General features: G+C 36.6%; 1 protein-coding gene across 1 annotated transcript in view; it reads right to left on the bottom strand.

Moving 5' to 3' along the window:
* NBEA (neurobeachin) overlaps positions 1-25,429 on the bottom strand; it is a 685,485-nt gene that overhangs the window by 343,536 nt on the left and 316,520 nt on the right. Inside the window, exon 35 of the mRNA XM_077752635.1 lies at positions 11,344-11,408. Coding sequence (XP_077608761.1) covers positions 11,344-11,408 — 65 coding nt within the window. The remainder of the gene's footprint in view (positions 1-11,343; positions 11,409-25,429) is intronic.

The raw sequence follows: 25,429 nt of genomic DNA, 5'->3' as shown, positions 1-25,429 counted from the left end.
TCCGGTTGTGGGTAAAGACGGTGATAACTACACGGCCTGTAAGACGAATGAATGAAGTGTAATCGTTCTCAAAGTCTGGTGCACCCTGAAGATCCTGATCACTTGCAGAACACAGTAAAAATGGTGAAAGAATTCCCATGCAGAGGCTCCGACTGCACAGGTCTTGAGGGGAGACCCTACCATCTCTGTGCTTAATAAACATCCCTGTGATCCTAATGCACATTGACATATGAGGACCAATGAGTTCATGCAGTGTGAGTGATGGCAAAATCTGGATTTGATTTCTTAGCCAGCTTCATTTCTCTCTCTCTTTTATTTTTTTTTTTATGTGGGGAGCATGGCACTGCTTAGTTGGCTTCACTGAGTTGTACAGTCCCCAAATCTATCCCTGAGTAAACTAGCTCAGAAACGATATTATTAGAAAGATTACAAACAGCATACATGAAGTATACATTGTTGGTCACTTCTTTTTTTTTTTTTTTAAATGTTTTATTTATTTCTAGGAGAGAGAGAGAGAGAGACAGCGTGAGCAGGGGAGGGTCAGAGAGAGAGGGAGTCACAGACCGAAACAGGCTCCAGGCTCCGAGCTGGCAGTCAGCACAGAGCCGGACGCGGGGCTCGAACCCACGAACCGCGAGATCATGACCTAAGCGAAAGTCGGACGCTTAACCGACTAAGCCACCCAGGCGTCCCTGTTGGTCACTTCTTAAGACGAGTCTCCAGGTATTCTAATCCGAGTTCAGACACTAGATTAAGGAAGTCAACTCTGAGGGGGCACATACAAAGAAAGTTACTTTCAATTTGTTCACAAGCCACAAAGGCCAATTTATATCAAATCTCCTACTTTTCTTCTTTCCAGTCTCTTCAGTGCCTCGTTACTTAGCTATTTATATTTACTCTTCTTTGTAAAACCAGCTAATACCAGTATAAAGGATCTGTATAATTTACTCTCCTTATAGTTTAATATGGATTTAGAAAACATTGCTATCAGAATAGAACATGTTGCAGTTGTTTTAAGACCCATAAACTGGGAAATCAGCTTCGAATGGTGGCTTTTAGACTGTGTCTCAAAGTAAACTATGAGAAATACACTTTATATCATAACCTTATATGCCCATATAGCAAACACCTTAGCAAACAATATTTACCTGTATCCAATTATTTTTTCTATTATTTACTATTTTTGAAAATGCCGATTGCAACCTGTTAGATTTATTTCATATGCTGTTAAGGGCCAGGAAAACAGTTTCAAAATACTGATCAGAAGACTCCCTCCTTTTAGGGTTAACCACGAGCCAAATAACCAAGCTCCTAGCTTAGGGTTTGTGATTCCCCGTAAAGAGCTCAAGGTTGTAATGTCCAGCAGAAGGACAGCCGGTGCGGACGGGGGCACAGGGCTGCAAAGTGATGCAACAGGACTTGGTGAATGGAGAAAACCCAGCTCAAGCTCAGAGGTGTTGCAGTGACTAAGAAAAGAAGGCTTGGTTCAATGCATTTTACTCTACTTAGTTTCTAGTAACAGGAGTAGAGAACCATGGATTGAGGGTGTATAAGGACAAGGGGGGGGGGGGGAATTTGGCAGCAAATGAGGCATCACAGCCCCAGCAGCCACAACGATGCCAGGAAGGACTGTGTACTCCGGGAGAGGCTCTGCTGAGTTTACCAAGTGCTGTGTGCCCTCGGCGGTATGGCTCCTTTCCCAAGGGGAAGAGGCTGCAGAAGTGTCACACATACTATGAATACAAGTCCCATTAAGAGCTTCTCCCTTGGTTAAAAATACGAAATTAATTCTTGTTAAATGCAGAGTTTCACGAGTTTTGACAAATGCACTTTAAGTGGCCAGTGCTACAGCCACCACATCTCCATCCCCCAAAAATGTTCCCTTCTGCTTTTCGCCTGCTTTCCACAGCAAGGATAGAACAGTTTTCCGTGCCTCTAATTTTGTTTTTTCCATAATATCCTAAATGGAACCACATAGCATGTTTTTGGTGTGTAGCTTCTTTAGCTTCACAAAATACTTTCAAAAATGCTTATTTATTGAGAGATAGAGACAGAGATAGAGAGAGAGAGAGAGAGAGGGAGAGAGAGAGAGAGAGAGAGAGAGAGAGAGAAAGGGAATCCCAAGCAGCCTCCATGTCATCAGCACAGAGTACCATGTATGGCTCAGTGCCATGAACCTATGAGATCATGACCTGACCCCAAATCAAGAACTGGACACTCAAAGGACTGAGCCATGCAGGTGCCCCTGGGTTCACAAAATACGTTTAAGTTAGTTCCATGCATGTGCTGCATATCAGTGGCTCATATGTTTTATTGCTGAGTAGTATTCCATATAATGTTACATAATAGTTTATCCATTTATCTAGGGATAGACATTTGGGTTATTTTCATCTTTGGCTATTATAAATAAAGCTGCTGTGAACATTCACATACAGGTCTTAATTTGGACCAATATTTTCTTTTCTATTGGGAAAATATCTAATTGGAATAAATGGGATTCTTGGGTCAAATGGTTAAGCGCATGTTAACCGTGTAAGACACTGACAAACTGTTTTTCAGGTGTAAGTGCTCCAGTGGCTCCACATTCTCACCAAGGCTTAGTATCGCCAACCTACTGAATTATATCGATTACAGTAGGTGCGTAACGCTATCTCATTGTGTTTAAAATTGAACTTCCCAAATGAATAATGATGTGGACAAGCATCTTCTCATGTGCTGATTGGCCATCTGTATATCTTCTTTGTTACTGTGTCTGTTCAAATCATTTGCCCGATTTGTATTGGGTAGTTTGTCTTTTTATTATTGAGAGGTGGGGCACCTGGCCGTCCGACGTCAGCTCAGGTCATGATCTCGCAGTTCGTGAGTTCGAGCCCCGTGTCGGGCTCTGTGCTGACAGCCAGCTCAGAGCCTGGAGCCTGTTTCAGATTCTGTGTCTTCCTCTCTCTCTGGCCCTCTACTGCTCGTGCTGTCCCTCTCTCTCTCTCTCTCTCTCTCAGAAATAAATAAGACACTAAAAAAATATTATTGAAAGGTAAGATCTTTTTTCCTCCATTCCATTGATCTATCCATCTTTACACCAAGCCTCCAACTCTGTTCATCTTTTGTTTTGGCTGTTAGTCCTTTGTATTTTCTCCAAAATTTAAAAATAAGCTTGTTAATTTCTATAAAAACAACAACAACAACAACAAAATAGCCTGCTGAGGAGAACTAACATCTTAACCATGCTAGGTCCTCTGATCCATGAATACATATTTCTGCATTTACTTTTTTTAAGTTATTTTACTGAAACATTTTGTAGTTTTTACCATACATGTCTTTCACAAATTTTATTAAGTACAACCCTATGTAGTTCATGTTTTTGATACTATTAAAATGGCTTTGCTTTATTTAAGCTTCTAATATTTCACATACATTATAAATAAATGCTGTTAAATAGATGTTTGGTTTTTTACACAGGATGCATGTGTTTATGATCCTTTTTCTATAATTGATTTTCGAATACTGACCTCATATCATGTGACTTTGCTAACTTCACTTACGATTCTATCTTTTCTCAAACATCTTCAATACTCTACTTGCCTAACTGAACTGGCTAAGACCTCCAGCCCAATATTGAATACAAGTAGTGAGTGAGAATATCCTTGCAGTGTTTCTGATCTAGTGGGAAAGTTTTGGAAGTTACTGTTTTGTTTTTTTTAAACACTTTTTTCCAAGTCAAAGAAACAAAAGCAAATAGATAAACTCAAACTCAAACCAAAGCTTACAGTTTTCATTATTAAATGACAATTATTAAAAGAAAGAAGATATTCAAGTTGAGGCTATATAATCACTAAAGAATTATGCTTAGACGCAGTATGATTTTCCTCTTTAAAACCTAAGAAATGTAAGCTATATATTTTTCATGATTTTAAAGAAAAAAATAAAAATTGGAATCTTATGAATCTTATGTTAAATTCGGTACCAACTGCAAATACACACTGGCTTTTTATGCATTAATTAATTATATCCTAAATGCTTTCAAAGGATTGATAAAGGTTTATTTTAGGCAAATGATTAATTTATTTCAAAGGGTACTCAAATTCCATAATTTAAAAAAGTCTTTCTTATTTGCTTTATAGTTCAATTCATATTTTAATAATTTAAAATCCAATTATTATTGCCAAGATATCATAGGCAATTTTACATCCCATTAACCTTGCTTTGTTTTAATTATAAAGATCCTTTGTTAGATTCCTTTAAATGATCCAGTTTATAATTTCAGCCTGTCCTAGGGAGTACTTTAATTCAGCTGCACATTCATCAACTGTTTTTGTCCTGTTAATTGTAGACAACCACACAATTGCTTTCTCCAGCTATGATTGATGAATTATATTCACGGGTATAGCTGTTAAGTAGGATAAACATTTATAACAATTTCCACTTAAAGATTTTTAACTTCATTTCCACAAGGACAAATTAAAGACTGATATTCTAATGACCAAGAGAAAGTGTTTGTTATATGCTTCATCTTAAACTATTAGAAAAAGTTAAGAAAAATGCTATGTGTCCGTGCNGAGCGTATGAAGAACCTAATATGTGCTTAGCACACAGCAAGCCTCAACAAATAGAAGACAGATAACCTAATTATCTTTACTGTAAGTACATCCCAACCATCCAAATATAATATACGTATGCATTTTAAATGTCTGTTTTTGAGAGAGAGAGCCCAAGTGGGGGAGGTACAGAGAGAGAGGGAGACAGCATCTGCAGCGGGCTCCGCATTGACAGCAGTAATGCTGGGGCTTGAACTCACGAACGGTGAAATCATGACCTGAACTGAGGTCGGATGCTCAACCGACTGAGCCACCCATGAGCCCCTATAGATGAGCTTTTTAAAAATCTGGAACTCCCAGGTTCAAATTTATGAAAGAGAAAGATCTAAGTGAAAGGAAATGAGGCAAACTAAACTTCCATAATAATAAAACTTCCATTTTTAAGAGCCTATATCGTAGCAGTTATAATAAATGCCATATATTATTTCTAACATTCAGAGAAAAGGGGCAGGGAAGGTCTTCCAAAAACTACCCCCACTACCCCAAAAAACCCACCTGCAGCAACAACCCTCTCTTTCCCCTTCTTGGCCAATCTCCTCAGAGTGACATGCTCATGTCCCACTCACTCCTCAGCTCAAGACAACCCAGCTCCTGCCCCAGTACTCTACTTACATCCCCACTTTCTCTGAAGCCATTCCCTTAAGTATCTGCTCCCGCAGTACCCTCTACTCTGGCATATTTATTATGTCAGTTGTCCCCACTGGCCTGTAGGCTCTCTTACAGCAGGGCTTGGGTCTCTACGCGGCATCCTTAGCATACAGGGGTCACCAGCGTTCGTGTGGATGGAACCAACATGACCGTCCTGTCACCGAATCCAGCGGGCCCTCTCCTCCTAACTTAAAAACCCTCTTGTGGGGGTGCCTGGGTGGCCCAGCAATTAAAGGCCCGACTCTTGGTTTCAGCTCAGGTCTCATGGTTCGTGGGTTCAAGTTCTACGTCAACCTCCATGCTGATGGTGTGGAGCCTGCTTGGGAGTCAGTCTCTCTCTCTCTCTCTCTCTCTCTCTTTCTCAAAATGAATAATAATAAAAAAAAAAACACCTTCTGTTGACTGCTCATTCCTTCTCAAACATTCTACTCACCATTCTTTTCTTAATTCCTTCGAAAAATATTTGTGGTGGTGAACTATGTGCTATTATTCCAGAAACCAGGAATATATCGGCAAAGAAGGCACAAGTTCTTAAGGCCAAGTACGTTTTGGTGAGGAAGATAGAAGTAAAGAGTGAAAATAATTTGAGATGGTGTTATTAAATGTTAAAACAGAGTCATGTGATGGAAGTGTGGTAACTCAGTAAGATGCAAGGGGGCCTCTCTGAGACGGTGACATTTAAGCTGATTCCTGAATCACAAACAGCAGACAACCATGTACAGCTGTGGGGAAGGAGGATTCCCAGCAAAAACAGTAGTAAAAGGCGGAGCATCACGTTCTCTGCTCCTTCCACACAGGCTCCCTGAGCAGCACATCTGTATCTTTAGCTACTGTTTACCACATATAAGCTCAGGACTTCTAAATCCAAATCCCCATTCTACCTGTCTCTTTGGAGACCCAAATTCAAGATGTCTATTCAACACTTCCACTCAGAAATTTCACAGGTGCTACAAAATCAGTGTAATCAAAAGCGAAACCACGTCCCACCCAACCCATATTCTTCCTTCTCTACTGTTCCAAGTAAACTATACTTACAGTATAAACTATCCAGCTACTAAAGCCAGAGATCAAGTTATCTTCGACCCCCTCTTTTCCCTCTTACAACCCAATCAGCATTTCTCTAGACTTAATTTTCAAACGACACTTGAACTCTGTACACTTCTTCCTTCCTCACAGCCACCATTAGTCAGTCTATGACACCAGCATCTATGACACAAGATTTCTGAATCTCAAATTCGTTTCAGTCCGGAGTCTACTTGCTACACTGTAGATTATGCCCAGCTTTAATAATATCACAGCACCCTTAGCACAGCTTACAAACCCCTTTACAGCATGACCCTTACCAGCCACCCTTGCCAAGACGGGATGACCGCACCTCTATGTGGCTGGTGTACAACAGGCACTTACATAGCTTTTGGATGAATAGAAAGAGCAGCTTAGCAATATGTCTTACTGTCTCTTGCCTCCAGGCTTCGGTATCACACTATTCCTTGGCCCAGAATTTTATTCCTCTATTTTTATTTTCTTTCCCTTAGCTGTGTTATAACCATCTCTCAGTTCTCAATTAAAATGGCATTTTATTTGTATTTTGAACCTTGTTTTGTTCTATAGACTATTTTTAGAGTAATTTTAGGTTCACAGCAACCTTAAGCAGAAGATACAGAGATTGCCCAGATATCCCCTCCTTACACACAGGCTCTCCTCCATTAACACCGTCTCCTACCAGAGTGGTACATTTGTCACAAATGATGAACCTACATTAAGATAGCATTATCACCCAAGGTCCGGAGTTCACCTTAGGGTTCACTCTTGATGTTGTACCTTCTATGGGTTTTGACAAATGTATCATGACATGTATCCACTATCATAGGATCAAGCAGACTAGATTCACTGGCCTAAAAATCCTCTGTGCTCTGCCTATGTATTTATGCCTTCCTCTTCCATAAGTCCTGACAACTACTAATCTTCTTACTGTCTCCTTGGAGACACAGATAGTCATATAGCTGAAATCATATCGTATGCAGTCTTTTCAGATCGGCTTCTTCCACTTAGTATTAAGCAATTAAAGTCTCTCCATATCTTTTCACGCCTTGACAGCTCATTTCTTGTTATCACTAAATGATAAATATCCCATTGTCTGGATGTACCACATGAATTGATGGGTATCAGTTTATCCATTCATCTACTAAAGGACATCTTGGTTGCTTCCAAATTTTGACAATTATGCATAAAGAGGCTGGAAACATCTGTGTGAGGGTTTTTATGTAAACATGTTTTCATTTCCTTTGAGTACACACAAGGGAGAATGGCTGCTGGATCTACAGTAAGAATATGTTTAGTTTTAGGATAAACTACCCACCCATTTTTGCAATGTGGCTGTGCCATTCTGCGTTCTTACCACCAATGAATGAGAGTTCCTGTTGCTCCCCATCCTTGTCAGCATTTGTTATCTTCAGTTTTTCAGATTTTGGCCATTCTACACGGTGTGTAGTACTATTCATTGTCGTTTTGAGTTGCATTTCCCTGACGACATATGATGACAGGCATCTTTTCCGATGCTTATTTGCCACAGGTAGATATTCTTTGGTGAGGTGTCTGTTGATATCTTTGGCTCATTTTTTAAACCAGTTTGTTTATCTTCTTATTGTGAAGATTTAAGAATTCTTTGTCTATTTTAGATAACAATCCTTTATCAGAAGTATCTTTTGCAAATATTTTTTCCCAGTCCATGGCTTGTTTTTTTTATTCTCTTGACATTGACTTTAACAGAAGTTTTTATTTGTTCGTAAATGTTTATTTATTAATGAGAGAGAGAGAGAGAGCAAGAGAGAGAGTGCATGGGTGAGTTGGGGAGGAGCAGAGAGAGAGGAAGACAAAGTATCCAAAGTGGGCTCTGTGCTGACAGCAGAAAGCACGATGCAGGGCTTGAACTCATGAACAATGAGATCATGACCTGAGCCAAAGCCAGATGCTTAACTAACTGAGCCACCCAGGTGCCCCAGAAGTGTTTAATTTTGAATGAAGTCCAGATTATCAACTCTTTCATGGATTATGTGTTTGGTTATGTATTTAAAAAGTCATCGCCAAATACAAGGTCATCTAGATTTTTTCCCATGTTATCTTCCATGAGTTTTATAGTTCTGCATTTTACATTCACATCTCTGATCTACTTTGAGTAATTTTTATGAAGGGTATGATTTTGTGTCTAGATTTACTATTATTTTTTTTGCATGTGGATGTCCAGCACCGTTTGTTGAAAAGGCAGTATTTGTTCTATTGTATTTGCTTTTCTCCGATAAATTTTTTGAAAACCCAGATAGTCCTACCACCTGCGGAACACACCCCTCCAGCCTCGATCAGGTGCCTTGTCTTACACTTGTATTAATGCTTATATCACCTCTATCACAGACCCCTTGTAATACTGTGTGTATTACTCTAATATTTGTCTCTCCTCCAAAATTCAGAATCATGCTTGTATAATTCACTTCTCTATTCCCATCTCCTCTAATAGTATTTGGTATGTAGTATAGGCACTGAATAGATTTTTGCTGTATTAACATACACATGATCTGTTCTTTCCTATTTATAGCTAGTCATGTTTCAATGTTTGTTTCAAAGTCCTCTTTATTGGAGGAACAACTGGTATGAAAAATGAAAACAAATTCTAGAATGGCACAAAGAGCATTATGATGAGGATTTTGGAGATTCACAGGGACTAAAATGTAAAAAAATTATAACTACTTTCTGTAATTCTAACTCTTATCCTAAAACAAAACAAAATGAATTCCAAATTCTACCAATGAGTAATAAAACAGTATCAGACGCTAAGACCTCTGGTATTAGCAAATCTACCCTTTCCTTTTCTAAGACAATAATTATAAGTGCTGAAGATTCAATTATATTAAGTCCTCAGGGATACTGATGACATGATAATTTTTGTTTTTTACTTCACAGTTGAAACAAATAGACAAGCATGTATGTGAATTGAGAGATTTCTATAACTAAAATGAAAATAAATAGTCTGGCAAATTTTCTTCTTATATTTTTCATTGCCTTAAGATGGATAATAATTATTATCAATTCTTATCACAACAAAGTTTTATAAGAACTCTAGTATGTTATTATGTAAAATTAGTATTTATGTTATAAAAGAAAACTGATATTTTCCTGTATCCTTTGCTTTGCAATAAATGTAAAATTTACTTTAACTTCTAGAGTTGTATTATTATGACTAAAAATAATTCAGTCATGGAATATGTAAATGAGAAATATACAATAAAATAAATTACCTTAAAAAGGTTATGTCTTTAAATTATAATAAACTGATGAAAAACAATAATACTAAAAAAGTAATACTAAAGTACATTTAAGTTAATCTTTTTTTTTTCTTTTGGAAGAGAGAGTGAGCATGTGTTAGGGAGAGGGGGAGAGAGAGAAAGAAAGAGAATCTAAAGCAGGCTCCATGCTGCGCATGCAGCCGGACACAGGGTTTGATTCTATGACCTTGGGATCATGACCTGAGCCGAAATCAAGACTCGGACACTCAACTGACTGAGCTACCTAGGTGCCCCTAAGTTAAATTTTTAAATGGGTTTCTATACAATATATAAACTAATTTTCAAGGAATATCTTGTAAAATATTCTTTCATGACACTTCCTTTGATAAAAAAGTTTTATATACAGTTAGTATTATTCCATTATCATCAGTTTAATAAAACCAGTTTCAAATAAGAAATAAATAGATTTTGCCAAATATGCAGTCATTATTTTCCGATGAATACATCATATCATAGAAAAGAACTGTAAAGGATACAGGTCTTTGGCTGACAGAAGCTATAAGTGTCAAACTGGTGACAGTTACATCTACCTTAATGTATCCACTGCCAATAAAGTATTGCAAAAATCACAGTAAACAACTGTTTATCATGAAGTGATAAAGACAAAAATGGGCTCAAACATAAATTTACTGACAGATTCATTTTAACACAGTGTGGAGATACCTCAAAAAATTAACAATAGAACTCCCCTATGACACAGCAATAGCATCGCTAGGAATGTACCCAAGGGATACAGGAGCGCTGATGCACAGGGGCACATGTACCCCAATGTTCACAGCAGCACTCTCCACAATAGCCAAATCATGGAAAGAGCCTAAGTGCCATCAACGGACGAATGGATCAAGTAGATGTGGTTTATCTATACAATGGAATACTACATGGCAATGAGAAAGAATGAAATCTGGCCATGTGTAGCAACATGGATGGACCTTGAGGGTATTATGCTGAGCGAAATAAGTCAGGCAGAGAAGGACAGATACCATATGTTTGCACATATAGGTGGATTAGGAGGAACTTAATGGAGGACCATGGGGGAGAAGAAGGGGAAAAATAGTGGGGGAGAGGGAAGGAGGCAAACCATGAGAGACTCTTGAATGCCAAGAACAAACTGAAGGCAGATGGGGGTGGGGGGAGGGGAAGGGAGGTGATGGGCATGAAGGAGGGCACTTGGAATGAGCACTGGTGTTAAATGGAAACCAACTTGACAACAAACTATAAAAAAACAAAAACAAAACACACACACACACACACACACACACACACACACACACACACACACACAAAACCAATGGTATATATAAATTCTCAGCCTGGCTGTTCTCCTTCCCATATTTAATACCCTTCACATTTGAAGCTGAGTATCAGAGAGCATGATATGTTCAGATAAAACTCCTTCACATGAACGGAGATGGGCTGTAAGAGTGAACGCCGAGCACGGCTTTGAAAACAGATGGAGTGGCAGATGGGCTTGCAGAGTGGGCTCACTTGATCTGTGTTAAACAACTTTACTACCCAGTAATCCGAGGCTCCAATCACACAAAAACCTTAGAAAGTCTGTTCCTTTATTTCACACATGTTTTTTCCCCCACCCCAAAATAAATGATTAGTATCTTAAACTTTTGTTTCTTTGAAGCTTAATTACCTGTATGATAAATGATTTAAATAAAATATTTCCTTATATGTTTTTGGAACAGATGGTAGGAGAGCAATCCTAGTGGAATAAAATGCACACGAACTAATTGTCTAAAAATCGTAAAATTAATTACCTTCCTTCATTGATGAGTTCAATAAATGCAAGTCCTGCATTCTTCTGAATAGAATTTTGCCATTCCTAAAAGGAAAAACCAAACCAAATATAAGGAAAATGAGCACATAAACAAAAATCATATCTGGTTTAAGGACCAAGTTGATGTTGTCAATAACTTCCACATAATATCAGTTCTAAATCTGTGAAAAATATTTTTAACAAATGTTATTTTGTAGGACGTCTGATTTTTAAAAGTAGCTGCATATTACTTAGTTTAGAAGGTGCTTTTGAATTCCTAGTACATTTCAGGTTTGATGCAGACTGAGACAGAAAGAGAAACAAAAGTATAGAAGGCTCTCAGCACAAAGCTTCCTTCCAAAAGAAACCAAGAAAGAAAGAAAGAAAGAAAGAAAGAAAGAAAGAAAGAAAGAAAGAAAGAAAGAAAGAAAGAAAGAAAGAAAGAAAGAAACTAGCAATGCCACCATACAAGGACTAGAAACATTTGAGATAGAAAACATTAGCTCTGAATATATAGATTTTTTCATGGAGATTGCAAAATGAAAACCAGATATATATACAACATATTTAAATTGATCTGGAGATGAAGTGTTCTAGTTACATGTGCATCCCAAATGACTGAAAAGTACAGAGGAAAAAAAAAAGTTGACACGTGAATTCTTTTGAATTTGTAAAACAAACAAACAAACAAAAAAAGGACGAAACATTAATACTACATCCAAATGTAACCTCTCTCTGCTGATCTAGATTAGAAATATTTGTGATATGGTATTTCCACACTATAATCATTATAAATTTGTGATTGTTATATAGTGTTTTTGGATTAGGAAAGTATACTGCTTATTGTAAACTCTTCTTGTGACATATTTAGAATATGCTTTGACCAATTTTTTTGAATGAGTCCTGGTTTATTGTCATGATTAATTTTTTTTTTTTGCTTTTTTATATAGCTGGAAAAGTATAATTTTTGGATTAAAAATAATATCCCTTTCAATAGTACTATAAATAAATACTTCCCTAATACATTTTATTTAATAAAACCTACTGATCACTCACATCACTCATCTATAGGTATTTCTCCATGATTTTCCTACTAATAAAGTGCTACACATCGAGGTAGTCACCTGCCTCCTCACAAATTCAGCTTCACATAAAACAGTCTTTCTGTCAGCCCTTCCCTCTACTCTTGATCACACTGCCTTTTTAAAGCTTTGCATACATGCTGGGAAAAAATGTGGTCTCCCAACATAGATACTCGGTGTATAAGTATTTTCTGCTGTAAGTAAATCTGTGCAGAATTGTAAAAGGACATATCATGAACTACATTTTCCCAGGAAAGAGAATCAACAACTTGGGATTTGGGAGCCTGAGGACTATAATGATCTTATAAAGACCTAAATGGCTCTATGGTTGGCTAAATGGTTTTAGCAAAGCCACTGTATTTTAGCTATAATACATGACCTTTGGCAAAAATTCATCTACATGGTAAGATCACTACTCCATTTTACAGAGCTTATTAAAACTTTCAAATCATTTCTCTTGCGAACAATTACAGGGAACTCTTTTTTCTATGTTTTAATTAACATGCCTTATATCACCATCCTTTTACATATTTTGTATATTCCCATTACATATACTATACTTATTGCATACCAATATCCCACAAAATGTGCAAGTTTCTCAGGAATATTTGACATTTATTGCGATATTAGCTTAAAGGAAAAACTGATTTTTATATAACAAGAACCATGACACTCTGAAGAATAAATTCGTACAGACAACTTCTTAGACATGGTTTTCTTTATGATACTGTTTGTACACCAAAGCTCTTTTATCAGCATAAACTTTAATATGCATAGGATTTTTCAAGAAGATATTTCAAAGTACACATGCAGGTATCACATATGCACCCCAAATTATACTGTGTCTAAAAGATCACAGAGTAAAATGTTTTAAAAAGTCTGTTCAGATCAAAGATCAAACAAAAAAGATCTGTGAGGTGCCTCAGCTCATGAGACTTTAATTTGCAATCTTTGATAGAAGAGGAGCAGAAATATGTCTGAGCCAAGTTAAGGATATTAGGATTTAAAGGATAAAGAAAGCCACTGAAAACATTATCACTGCAAGATTTCATGCAAGGAATATGTGGTTTAGAAGAGTAATTTGACAGTTTGAGGAAGAGAAAGTAGTAGAAGTTAGTTTTCTGTGCCTTTCTGGAAGAGAAACAATAGAGGCCTACGTGGGTACTTTGAATAGCTAAATGGAAAATGAGACACTACAAAGAAGAGATGCCAGGGCTGGATGAGCAATTGGATTTCACAGCTAAAGTAAAAAAGTGGAGTAATATAAGGTTTAAGTTTTTAACATGAATGGCAAGAAGAATAGTGGCGTTCTCATGAAAATCTTTAAGAAGGGTATACATTCGAGGAAAATCATAGGATTGCTTAAGTTTATATTTGTTGGATTGAGAGTGAGGATGGCATATCAAAATAGAATGTGGAATTTGAAATTATTTACATAAAAATACTGGTTAAGGCAAACCCAGGGCAAAAGTCTCTAAAGAAGATTAGACAGAAAGAGGATCAAAAGACCTAGGCTGAATTTTGGGAACCATTCACATTTTTAAAATTAAAAAAGGGAGAAGGAAGCAACATAAGAGATTTTTAAAACAATGTTTATTTATCTATTTTGAGAGAGAGAGAGAACGAGAGAGCAAGTGTGAGTGAGCGAGGGAGGGGCAGAAAGACGGGAAAGAAAAAAATTCCAAGCAGACTTGGCACGGAGCCTAACGCAGGGCTGAATCCCACAACTATGCGATCATGATCTGAGCCAAAATCAAAAGTTGGGTGCCCAATGCACTGTGCCATCCAGGCGCCCCAACAAACCATAAGAGACTCTTAACTACAGAGAACAAACAGGGTTGATGGAGGGAGGTGGGCAGGGGGTGGGCTAAATAGGTGATGGGTATTAAGGAGGGCACTTGTGATGAGCACTGGTGTTGTATGTAAGCGATGAATCACTAAATTCTACTTCTGAAACCGATTTTTACCAAATATATTAATTAGCTAGAATATAAATAAAAACTTCAAATAGAAAAAAAGAAAGAAAAGAAAGCATTGAACAGAGATAAGAAATGGTCTAACAACATTTAGGAATAGTAGCACAATATTATAGCACTACTTGAAAGAAAATAATTCACTTATTGGATTTGGCTCAACAAAACAAAAAGATACAAACACAACCCTTTAGTCACTAAACTCATTCTCTTTTTGATGATCAAGAATTTACGTTTTATTGCATGTGAATTGTAAAACACAAAATACAGTATACCTCAAAGTAGATGCAATATAAATTGAAAAGTAGAAAGAACAAAGGACGCCATGGCAAGGGAGGGATGGAAAGCTAGAGCTGGCGCGGGCTGAAGCCTGGTGCTGGCCCAGGAGCCGGTGCCATAGGGGGCTCTCCCTCTGGTGCTGACTCGCCCTCTGATGCTGGTAGTGGGGATGGTGCCGGATTTGGCACTAGGTGTGTAGCTGGATCCGGCTCTAGAGCTGACGTTCAGACTGCAGTGGAGAGCTGGCTGTTGCACCCGCTCTGGTTCTGGGCTGACTCTCACTCAGGCACTGTTATCAAACCTGGTGTGAAAACTGGCGGTGGAGAGGCCTCTAGATCTGGAGCTGATCGTGGCTCTGGAGCCGGAGCTGGCACTGGTGCTGGCGTCAAGTGTGGAGCTGGTACGAGAGCTCCCGCTGGAGGGGGCGACAGCTCTGCAGCTGGCGTAGCTCTGTGTCTGGGGCTAGTGCAGAAACTGGCTGTAGCTGCAGAGTCGCCGCGAGGACTAGTTCTGGAACTGGCCCTCGCTCTGGAACTGCTCCTGGAGCAGTTAATGATGCAACTACCTTTATCCCTGAAGCTGGCCCGAGCTCGGTCCTGTCTGGTCTGGAGCTGATTCCAGTTCTAGAGCTGACACTGCCTTCAGTTCTGGAGCTGGAGAAGGCCCCAGAGCTGTGTGAGGCTCTAGAGCTTGTTAAGTTACTGTCCCGAACTCTACAGGTGCCGGAGCTGGTGCTAGAGCTGGCAGACGAGCTGCTGCTCACACTACTAACATCACTTTTGAAGTCATTACCTAGAGTTGGCAACCTGATACGAAAGGCACAGACCAAGACAAGAGTACAAAAGAGACACCAGGAACAGCAACAGCAACAGAACAACAACAATACAACAACAAAAACCTTGGAAAATGAGATAGTGAAGAAACAAACAAAAATCTGTAATTACATGGTTAAGATATGTGAAGACATTGCAAGCATCAAAAAAAGAAGGCTTAAAAGACAAAGTTGCAAACATCCCCCCCCCAAAAAAAAACAGAAAAAAAGGAGAAAGTGCCAACAAAAAGATAAAGGGATGCAATAACTGTAACAGCAAAAACAATAATAAAGAAATAATGAAACTGGAGGATCTCCAGCTTAAAGGCCATATCAACCGAGTAGAAACTGTAGAAACAGTGGATGGGGAACATGGAAGAGAGGAAATTATCAAATAAATTTAAAATTGCTCCTAGGAATTAAATACATGACATAAAACCCCTAGGAAGGAAAAGGATAAATGGGAAAAAAATTACAAAGAATCAAGAGTAGAATAAAACTAAACTTCTCAATAGCAAATCTAGAAAGAGAAGAAAAGGAAACACCTGTACAGTTATGGAGAACATTCAGGGCACAAGATCTACCCAAAGTATCAATAACATTCGAGGAGAGATGAGTTACATTTTCAGACATGCATAAACATTTGCTTCTCATCCATTCTCTTTCAAGAATCTAGTAATGGTGTACTCTACCAAAATGAGGGAGTCGCTCCCCTATAAGAAACAAGATTACACTGTGACAGCCCCCAAACTTCAGGGGCTTAAAAACCAAAACAACTGTATTTCTTGCTCAAGCTTCATGTCCATTGCCTGTGTTTCTCTCTACATCTCATAAGCAATGAAGAGAACACAGGTTTATTTCTTTCAAATGAGAGGAAAAAAAAAACTAAATGAGAGAGAGAAAAAGGAACATAATATTCCTCAGAAGATAAAGTAGATTTTCTCTCAGAAATCATCAGGATAAAATGTGTTTGGTTTTTTTTTTTTTAAATGTTTTTTATTTATTTCTAGGAGAGAGAGAGAGCCAGCGTGAACAGGGGAGGGTCAGAGAGAGAGGGAGTCACAGACTGAAACAGGCTCCAGGCTCTGAGCTGGCAGTCAGCACAGAGCCCGACGCGGGGCTCGAGCCCACAAACCGCGAGATCATGACCTAAGCGAAAGTCGGACGCTTAACCGACTAAGCCACCCAGGCGCCCCTGTTTGGTTTTTTTTTTAAAGCTTGTTTAGTAATTTCTGAATGACAGTTGTAAAAGTACACAAATAATTATTTGGGCATCTTTTTTGAAAATTCCAAACTCTTTATAACCTCAGTAAAATATCATAGTCAGTACTGAACAGTAAACAAAAATGTGTAAGTACAAAGAAAAACTGGAATGTGAAGGGCAAAATATCCTATAAGAAAAGTATAACTTGTAACAACAGCTTATGTTGGTAACATAATAAATCCAGGTAGTGTGTAAAAGAAACGATAATTTTAAAACTTTGGAAATGGGATCGAGTCTAGATCATCATTTTCTCACTGCTTAATACTTTCATTAATCAGAAAATACTCCTTCTGAGATCTATTTTGTAGAGATCTACTCAAACAAATGTCTCCCTATTAGATCATAAATTCGTTAATGAAAGGGAGGATATTGGTTTTTTTAATGTTTATTTATTTTTGAGAGAAAGCGTGTGAGTGGGCAAGGGGCAGAGAGAGGGGGTCAGAGGATCTGAAGCGGGCTCGACACTGACAGCAGTGAGCCTGATGCGGGGATTGAACTCACGAACTATGAGATTATGACCTGAGCCAAAATTGGACGCTCAACTGACTGAACCACCCAGGTGCCCCAGGATCTTGTTTAAATGAACTAGGCATATCTACTAAGTAAAAAGTTACTGGCACACTGTACATACTCAATGTATTTTTGTTGTCGAACTGAATTTAATCCTCCCAAATCAAGGGTATCACTTCAATCTATGGTTCTCAAACTGGCAGCACAAAAGAATCAACAGGGGAGTTGTTAAAAAGTACCTATCAAAAGACAATAATCTCCAATGACAGGGCCCAAGCACTGGTATCACTTTAAAGCTTCCCAAATTATTTTGATGGAAAATCAGTGTTGACAATTACTGCCTTAGGTCATCTCTTTCTCTCCCCTAAAGACTGCACAACACAAACCTGAAAGTACCTAGCTTCCCAGTGTGGAGCAATTTACTTATGAGGTAATACATACTTTTTCCTTCAAACTGTTCAGTTATTTAAATTTCCTTCTACTCATAAAGAGTATATTATTATTTCATAATTACATCATAACTTAACATCGTAATTACTGAACTATCCACATCTCTAAAATAACACTATTACTAAGGTCCTTTTCTGCTCTGACATGACATTTCATTCCCACCATATGGTATTTTTGTAAAACTGAAAACATTCACTTCCAGTGACTGTGTAAAAAAAAAAACAGAAAAAAAGAAACAAAACCTGAGTAATGACAGAGGCTAGGCAATAATTCTATTCCTTCACACTGATGCACATTTGATTCTGCATTTTAAAAAGTGTTTCCTAAATGTCCATTATCATGAAACTGATTCTAGGAGTTTCAAAAGAACAATCAGGTAAAATATGGAGAGGGTGACTAAGGGCACCTAGTACAGAGGGTGACGCAGTGTTTACGGTGACTGGTGAGGCATAAACTACGTTGAGAGTTGGTAAACGGGCGATAGCTGAACCAGGAATACACTTTAATCTCTGTCCGAGCTTTCTAACAAATCTCTCTGACACGTAGACTTAGAGAAATTACTTAAAACAAGGGAAACGGATACATGAGAATGTATACAAAGGTGTAATCATTTATCGTTATTTCAACAAAGACAAATCTTTTGGCAACGACAGGAAAAAAGTATATTTTCAAATTGTGTCTACAAATCATTCCGGAAACTTTCTGCCATTTGAGAAAACACACACACACACACACACACACGCACGCACGCACACGTGAACTCATTCAACTACTGGAAAAAAATGAACATCTATAAGAAAAGGTGTAAATTAAACATAGGCATCAAATTTTGTCTTCACGGGAAACATACTAAACTGGGTTTGAATGCCTGCAGAGAGCTGCCAAGTCTGTAGACAGTTTTGTCATAATTTTTTAACTCTTCTATATGGATGCATAAAATTTCCTCAAGATGAAGGACTTTTTCAGAGAATTGGATATCTCTGAAGGATCCTTTGAAACTAAACACTTTGAAGACAAATAGGTTCCAGAAGGATGACAATGAAATCCCTATGTTCTCTTCAACAATCACTTCACGGCAGTTAAATGACCTAGTAGAAATCTCAGACCTAGGACATCATTTTTCCCCCCACCAGTTTTTCCTCCTCTGTGCTAGCTCAATACACATTTCCCATTTCCTTTTGCTTTGTATACAATTAGGTGAACCAACTTAATGTCCTTAGAGATTCAATATATCTCAAAATCTTTAAAAACATAGAAAATATTTCAAGGTAAAAAAGGAAGGTTAAGTTGAGGTCTTGTCTTCAGGAACTCCAGAATTGACTTTTTACTTTTATATCCTTAATGCCTACTTATTATTAGTTGCCAGTAAAAGAAATAGGTTATGTGCCTCAAATATTTTCCTTGTGAATATTCATTATTACTGGCATGCTTAAGTTAGGGAAATTATTAAGTATAAGGATTGAAGTAAAAATATACTATATATAAAGAAAATCAGATTATAACTAATATTTTCAATGTGTACAAAAATGAACTAATGAAATAAATATGCAAGTATTCATTGTATCATTTGTTTTCATTTTCACTTTTTATTTTTAGGAACATCCTACTAAAAGCATAGAGGAAAATTGGATATAAGAAATGAGTAAATCTCAAAAGAGATTACAAATACAAAAGTCAACCATAGAAAAAACATTAGGTAATTTGGAAATATAGCTAGTTGGTTACTAAAAGTTGGTGTTTTCTATAAATATAAACATAAAAATAAATATAAACATAAATATGTTTCCCAGGGTCCTAGTAGATCATTAAATTATGTAAATACATTTAACAGCAGTTTTTACTACAAATATTTTATGTGTATATACATATAAATACACATACACATATACTTGTGTTTGTATTTGTAATAAAAAATAATCTAGGTTGTTTTATAAGATTTTTTTAAACATTATTTTTATTCTATAACTATAAACAAACAAGCATATTTATATGTTATGTTAAATTGTTGAAGATACTTCTTCCTTGGTGAGAAAATATATGCTACTAGAAGTGATCAGAAGAATATCAACAAATGATAACTTTATTAAACACCAAAAGAGGAGAACTTGGGTGGCTCAGTTATGTGTCCAACTCTTGGTTTCAGCTCAGGTCATGATCTCAGTTCGTGAGTTCAAATCTTGCATCGGGCTCTGTGCTGGTATGTGGAGCCTGCTTGGGATTCTCTCTCTCTGCCCCTCCCCACTTGCACCGTGTCTCCCCTTCTCTTTCAAAAATGAACGTTAAAAATAAGGAAATAAATAAAATTTGACAATAAATCAAAATCATTTACTGGTCTATATTCAATAACAGTGACTATCCTTCTATATTTTCCATGATTTATCATGAAAAAGATATTTACATTTTTCAGCAAAATTCATTTCTTGAGAGTTCACCATGTGTCTGAGTCATGACTGATGTACTATTTTGTCTTAAGTTATACTGTTGAGATCACGTTTTTGATGATAATCTTTGAATGTCATATTTTTCTAGAGCTAACAATCAGTATATCAGTAGATTGACTCTCAAAACATAACTTAAGAAAAGTATACAGTAAAATATAAATTTAAAGGAAATTATACCATTAGCATAAGAGCTCTAGACTGTATTCAACTATGGCTCAAAAGTGCTGGTTATTATTAAGCTACTATGTAAGTTTAGCTTCTCAAAAAAATTCCTAAATAACCTAATAATACAATAGACATTTGATATTTCTCAAGATGCACATTTCAAGACCTTTGTATTTAGTCATGTTTTGCAACTACCACCTAGGCTCATACTATATCCCACAACAAAAGTTCATTATAAAACTGCCTTACTTTCAAGAATAAATAGAAAACAACCATGCTGCTGCACTGAGCTGTTGATGCTGTCTTGCTGCTTGGAGAATTCATTCCCACGTACCAAATTTGTACATGCTCTCAACTCCTGCCTTGGCAAAATAATAAATTGCACTATGCCAGTTACCTATGTTACCACTTAAGAATAGATGGAACTTTCAATGTTAAATCTTGAGTACTTAGACCCTGGTGTGCTTCACTGGCATAAAGTACAATCGTACAACTATGTTAGTTTATATATTTCATAAGTAATCATGTAGCAATAGGTGTATAAGCCAGTACAAAATGTTAGTCTTAGCTATCGTAATTTTTAACTCACTGCAAGATTTTTTTTACACACAATTAGCTGATATTTGCTTGAAGACTTATAATATTTCTGGGATTCTGGAACAACTTGTTCTACTTTTGAACTATATTAACATTAAGAAAAGAAAAGCATAGATATTCACATATGGGATGATGAGCTATGGAGACCAATACAGCATCTATATATCAATAACCATTCACATGTGGCTATTACAAGTACTTGAAATGCAGCTAGTATGAACTGATATGTGTGCTAAGTATAAGTTATATACCTAATTTTAAAAAAATGTTTATTCATTTTGAGAGAGGGGAAGAGAGAAAGAGAGAGAGAGGGAGAGAGGAGAGAGAGAGAGAGAGAGGGGGGGGGGAGAGAGAGAGAGAGAGAGAGAGAGAGAGAGAGAGAGAGCGCACTCATGTGAGCTGCGGAGAAGCAGAGAGAGTGAGAGAGAGAATACCAAGCAAATTCCTCTCTGTCAGCGCAGAACCTGACATGGGTGAGATGATGACCTAAGTTGAATTCAAGAGTCAGATGCTTCATCAATTGAGTCATCTAGGCACCCCACACCTGTTTAATTTTAAATAATTGATACACTTGTGTGGTGTTTGGACTTCTGAACAAGAACAGTGACCTGTAAAGCTGGCTCCCTCAATTAACTGTTACTTGTGAATAAAATTTTCTTGTCATTATAATTAGCACAGGGTAGTAACAAGGTCATCAAAGTAATTTAAAAGCAATAAAAATAAAGTTCACAAGTAAATACCTACATGATATATGTATATATATATACACACACACACATATGTATACACATATGCACACATACATACACACCTATCTGATTCAAAAGACACTATAAAAAACAGGAATGTAAAATGTCTCATTAATTATTTTATATCGATCACAGGTTGATATTTAGGTAAAATAAAATTTCTTATTCAAATTAATCTCACTTATTTCTTGTTTACCTTTTTTAATGTGGTAATTAGAAAATTTTAAATTGTACGTGATTCACATTACATTTTTATCACNGAACAAACTGGGAAAGCAATTTATAAGCCATCACTGTTATAAGACCAATTTCTGCTTATACTAATAACAAGAGAAGGAACTTTGCATTTATATATATTTATATATATATTTATATATAGAGGTAGAGTTTGAAAGAATATTTCATTCAATGTTTAACTGTTATCACTCCTGTGTAGTGAAAATATGAGGTGAGAAGTTTTATTATTCGTTCAATATTCTAAAATTGTCTTTCTTTTAATGTTTGGGAACTACTTTTGAATCTAACTTTTAAAAAAAATTTTTTTAATGTTTATTTTTTTTTTTGAGAGAGAGAGAGACAGACAGACAGACAGAGTGCAGCAGAGAAAAGCCGAGTCTCAGACGGAGACACAGAATCCAAAGCAGGCTGTCAGCACAGAGCCAGATGCAGGTCTCGAACTCAGAGGCTATGTGATAGATCATGACCTGAGCTGAAGCTGGACGCTCAACTGACTCAGAGCCACCCAGGTGCCCCAGGAACTACTTTTGAATTAGATATCATCTTGGCATCTATGGTTAATAGATTTTCAACAAGGGTAACAAGACCATTCAACGGAAAGAGAATGGTCTCTTCAACAAATGGTACAGGTAAAACTAGATATCCACATCCAAAAGAATGAAGCTAAATCCCTACCTCATATTATATAAAAATTAACTCAAAATGGATCAAAGACCTACATTTAGGAACTAAAACTATTAGAAGAAAATATAGGGGAAAATCTGCATGACTTTGGAGTTGGCCTTGGGATCTAAAATATGATGCCAGAAGTATAAGCAACAATTACACAAAAATAGACAAATTAGACATCATTAAAAACTTTTGTGTATCAAAAATCAGTATCAAGAGAATGAAAATAACCCAGAGAATAGGAAAAATTGTTTGCAAATCATATACTTGATAAGGATTTTATATCCAGAATAAAAAACACTCAAACCTTAACTAAAAAACTCAATTAGGGGGCACCACCGTGGTGGCTCAGTCGGGTAAGCATTTGACTTCAGCTCAGGTCATGATTTCCCATGGGTCTGAACCCTGCATCAGGTTCTTGTGCTGACATCTCAGAGCCTGGAGCCTGATTCAGATTCTGTGTGCGTCTCTCTCTCTGCTCCTCTCCCACTCATGCTCTTCTTCTGTCTCTCAAAAATGAACAAATGTTAAAAAAAAAAACAACACCCTCCCAAAAGAATTCAATTAGGAAATTAAAAAGGATGTGAACAGCCATTTCTCCAAAGAAGATATACAAATTACCAACAGATGCATGAAAGATGCTCGACATCATTAGTCATTAGGAAAATGCAAATCAAAACAAGAATGAAATACCACTTCTCACTCACTAGGATGGCCATAATTAAAGCAACAGCAACACATTAAAACAACAACAAAAAATAGAAAGCAAGTGTTAGAGAGCATATGGAGATACTGGAACTGTCATTCATTCCTCATGGAAATGGAAAAAGTGAGTCATCCTGGAAAACTGGAAGTTTCTCAAAAAGCTAAACAGAATCACCACATAACAATTCTACTCAAGAATTGCACATGCTTAAACGAATTGAAAATAAAAACTCAAATAGATTCTTGTAGACCAATGTTAATAAAGCAGCCCACGTGTTCATCAACAGATTAATAGATAAAATGTGGCTACTGTAAATAGAATGGAATAGCATTCAACCTCAAAAAAATGGAGATCTGAGATATGTTACAACATGAATGAACCTTGAAAACATTATGCTGGGTGAAATAAACCAGACACAAAGGACAAATATTATATAATTCCACTTATGTAAAATATTGAGAGTATGCAAATCATAAAGATAAAAAAGTGGATTAGGGGTAACAGAGTCTGTGGAGAGAGAAATATGTATACAGAGTTTTTGTTTGGGGTGCTAAAAATTCTGGAAATAGATAATGGTAATGGCTACCAAGCACTGTAAATGTAATTAATGCAACTGAACTACACATTTAAAAATGGTTAAAAAGCACATTTTATGTTATATCTCTTTTACCACAATAAAAGTATGTCAATCAAATCATCTCGGGGACTGTGTTTTCTCCCTAGTCATGCATTAACTTAGTGAGTAATAATAGATATATATACTATGTGTTAGACAGTTTGCTAGGTGTGGATGACATAATACTGAACACAAATATAAAATGAACTTTGTTATGGTATAAATTTGTAGTGTAGTTGAAGTGGATAACACCCATAAAAGAAATCCTGTAAGACTTTAAGGCTTTGCACCATCGTTAAAAGTCTTTCCTGTTGAATAATGTCAAACATTCTATAATTTAAAATACTCTCCATAAATATTAAATAAATATACTGATGACACTATATATAACTAATTTTCTCCACTGGCTGTATGGACTGTTTCAAAAAGAGAGGAAATACTGAACATAATGCTTACCCTCAAGGAAATTCCAATGAAATTGATAAAGAAAACCATGCTTGTATCAAATGTAAGAGGGTTCAATTAAAACATGTAAACAGGTACTTGTACTATCTAGATATGTGTACTTCAAATGCTAACGGAATGATGGAGTGATCAGAACCACACAGTCACAAACAAGAAAAGTTTCATGAAAGAAAAGTTGAATTAACTGGGAAGATATGAAGTAACACTAATAATTCTGCATTTTGATAATGTTGGAAGTTACACCAAGGAATGAAATTGCTTTGATCTATATATACACGCACAAAATTAATGCATGAAAACAACAGTGAAAGGCGAATAAAGTTGTGGGAAGGGCGCGTGGAATCTAGGTGCTATTTTTACAACTTACAACTTACTGTGAGGCTGTAATTATTTAAACAATGGAAGTAAAAGAGGACACACACAATTACTTATCACTTAATAACTATTAAAAATAAAGTATGTTGAAATATATGTAGGACAAAAGTAAAACAACAACAACAAACAAACAAACCACCAAAAATCAAGACAATGTGTAATAGTGGTAGGACTGTGAAATGCATATACATTGTTTTTGCTATTTTTCAAAGTTGTGGTAATGTGTCTGAAGAATTTATAAAATGTAAACATAGAAAAATAGACATGGGGAAAACATATATGCCAAAATTACTAGACAAAAAGGAAAGAGGTGGATATTGCAGCAAAGTATGGGAAGGGTTTTTAGGTCAGAGAGGTGGTCTGTCAGTGACCCAGGGAAATCTGTTTACCTCAGCAAACGCTACATTCTTTCTCCTCTCCTACAGAAACTATAGCTCTTAAGGATTGTTCTACCGATGGCCAAGGCTTACAGATTTGTTTTGGTCTCATTTGTAGTAAAATTATAAGAATTCAGAAATAAGAAAAAGGACTGCTGTTGTTTCTCTTATATTTTACCATTTGCACACAGAGGAGCTCAGAACTTCCTTTTATTCATCATTTACTTCAGTTTACAATTGAGTTGGATATGAATTAATTAATATGCAAGGATGAGAGTGTTTATATCATGTATGAATATCACATATATTATAGGTAGCTTG

The sequence above is a fragment of the Crocuta crocuta genome, unplaced genomic scaffold (genome assembly GCF_008692635.1).
Source record: "Crocuta crocuta isolate KB4526 unplaced genomic scaffold, BGI_CrCroc_1.0 scaffold190, whole genome shotgun sequence".
Taxonomy (NCBI): domain Eukaryota; kingdom Metazoa; phylum Chordata; class Mammalia; order Carnivora; family Hyaenidae; genus Crocuta; species Crocuta crocuta.
This window is presented reverse-complemented; position numbering and strand designations above follow the sequence as displayed.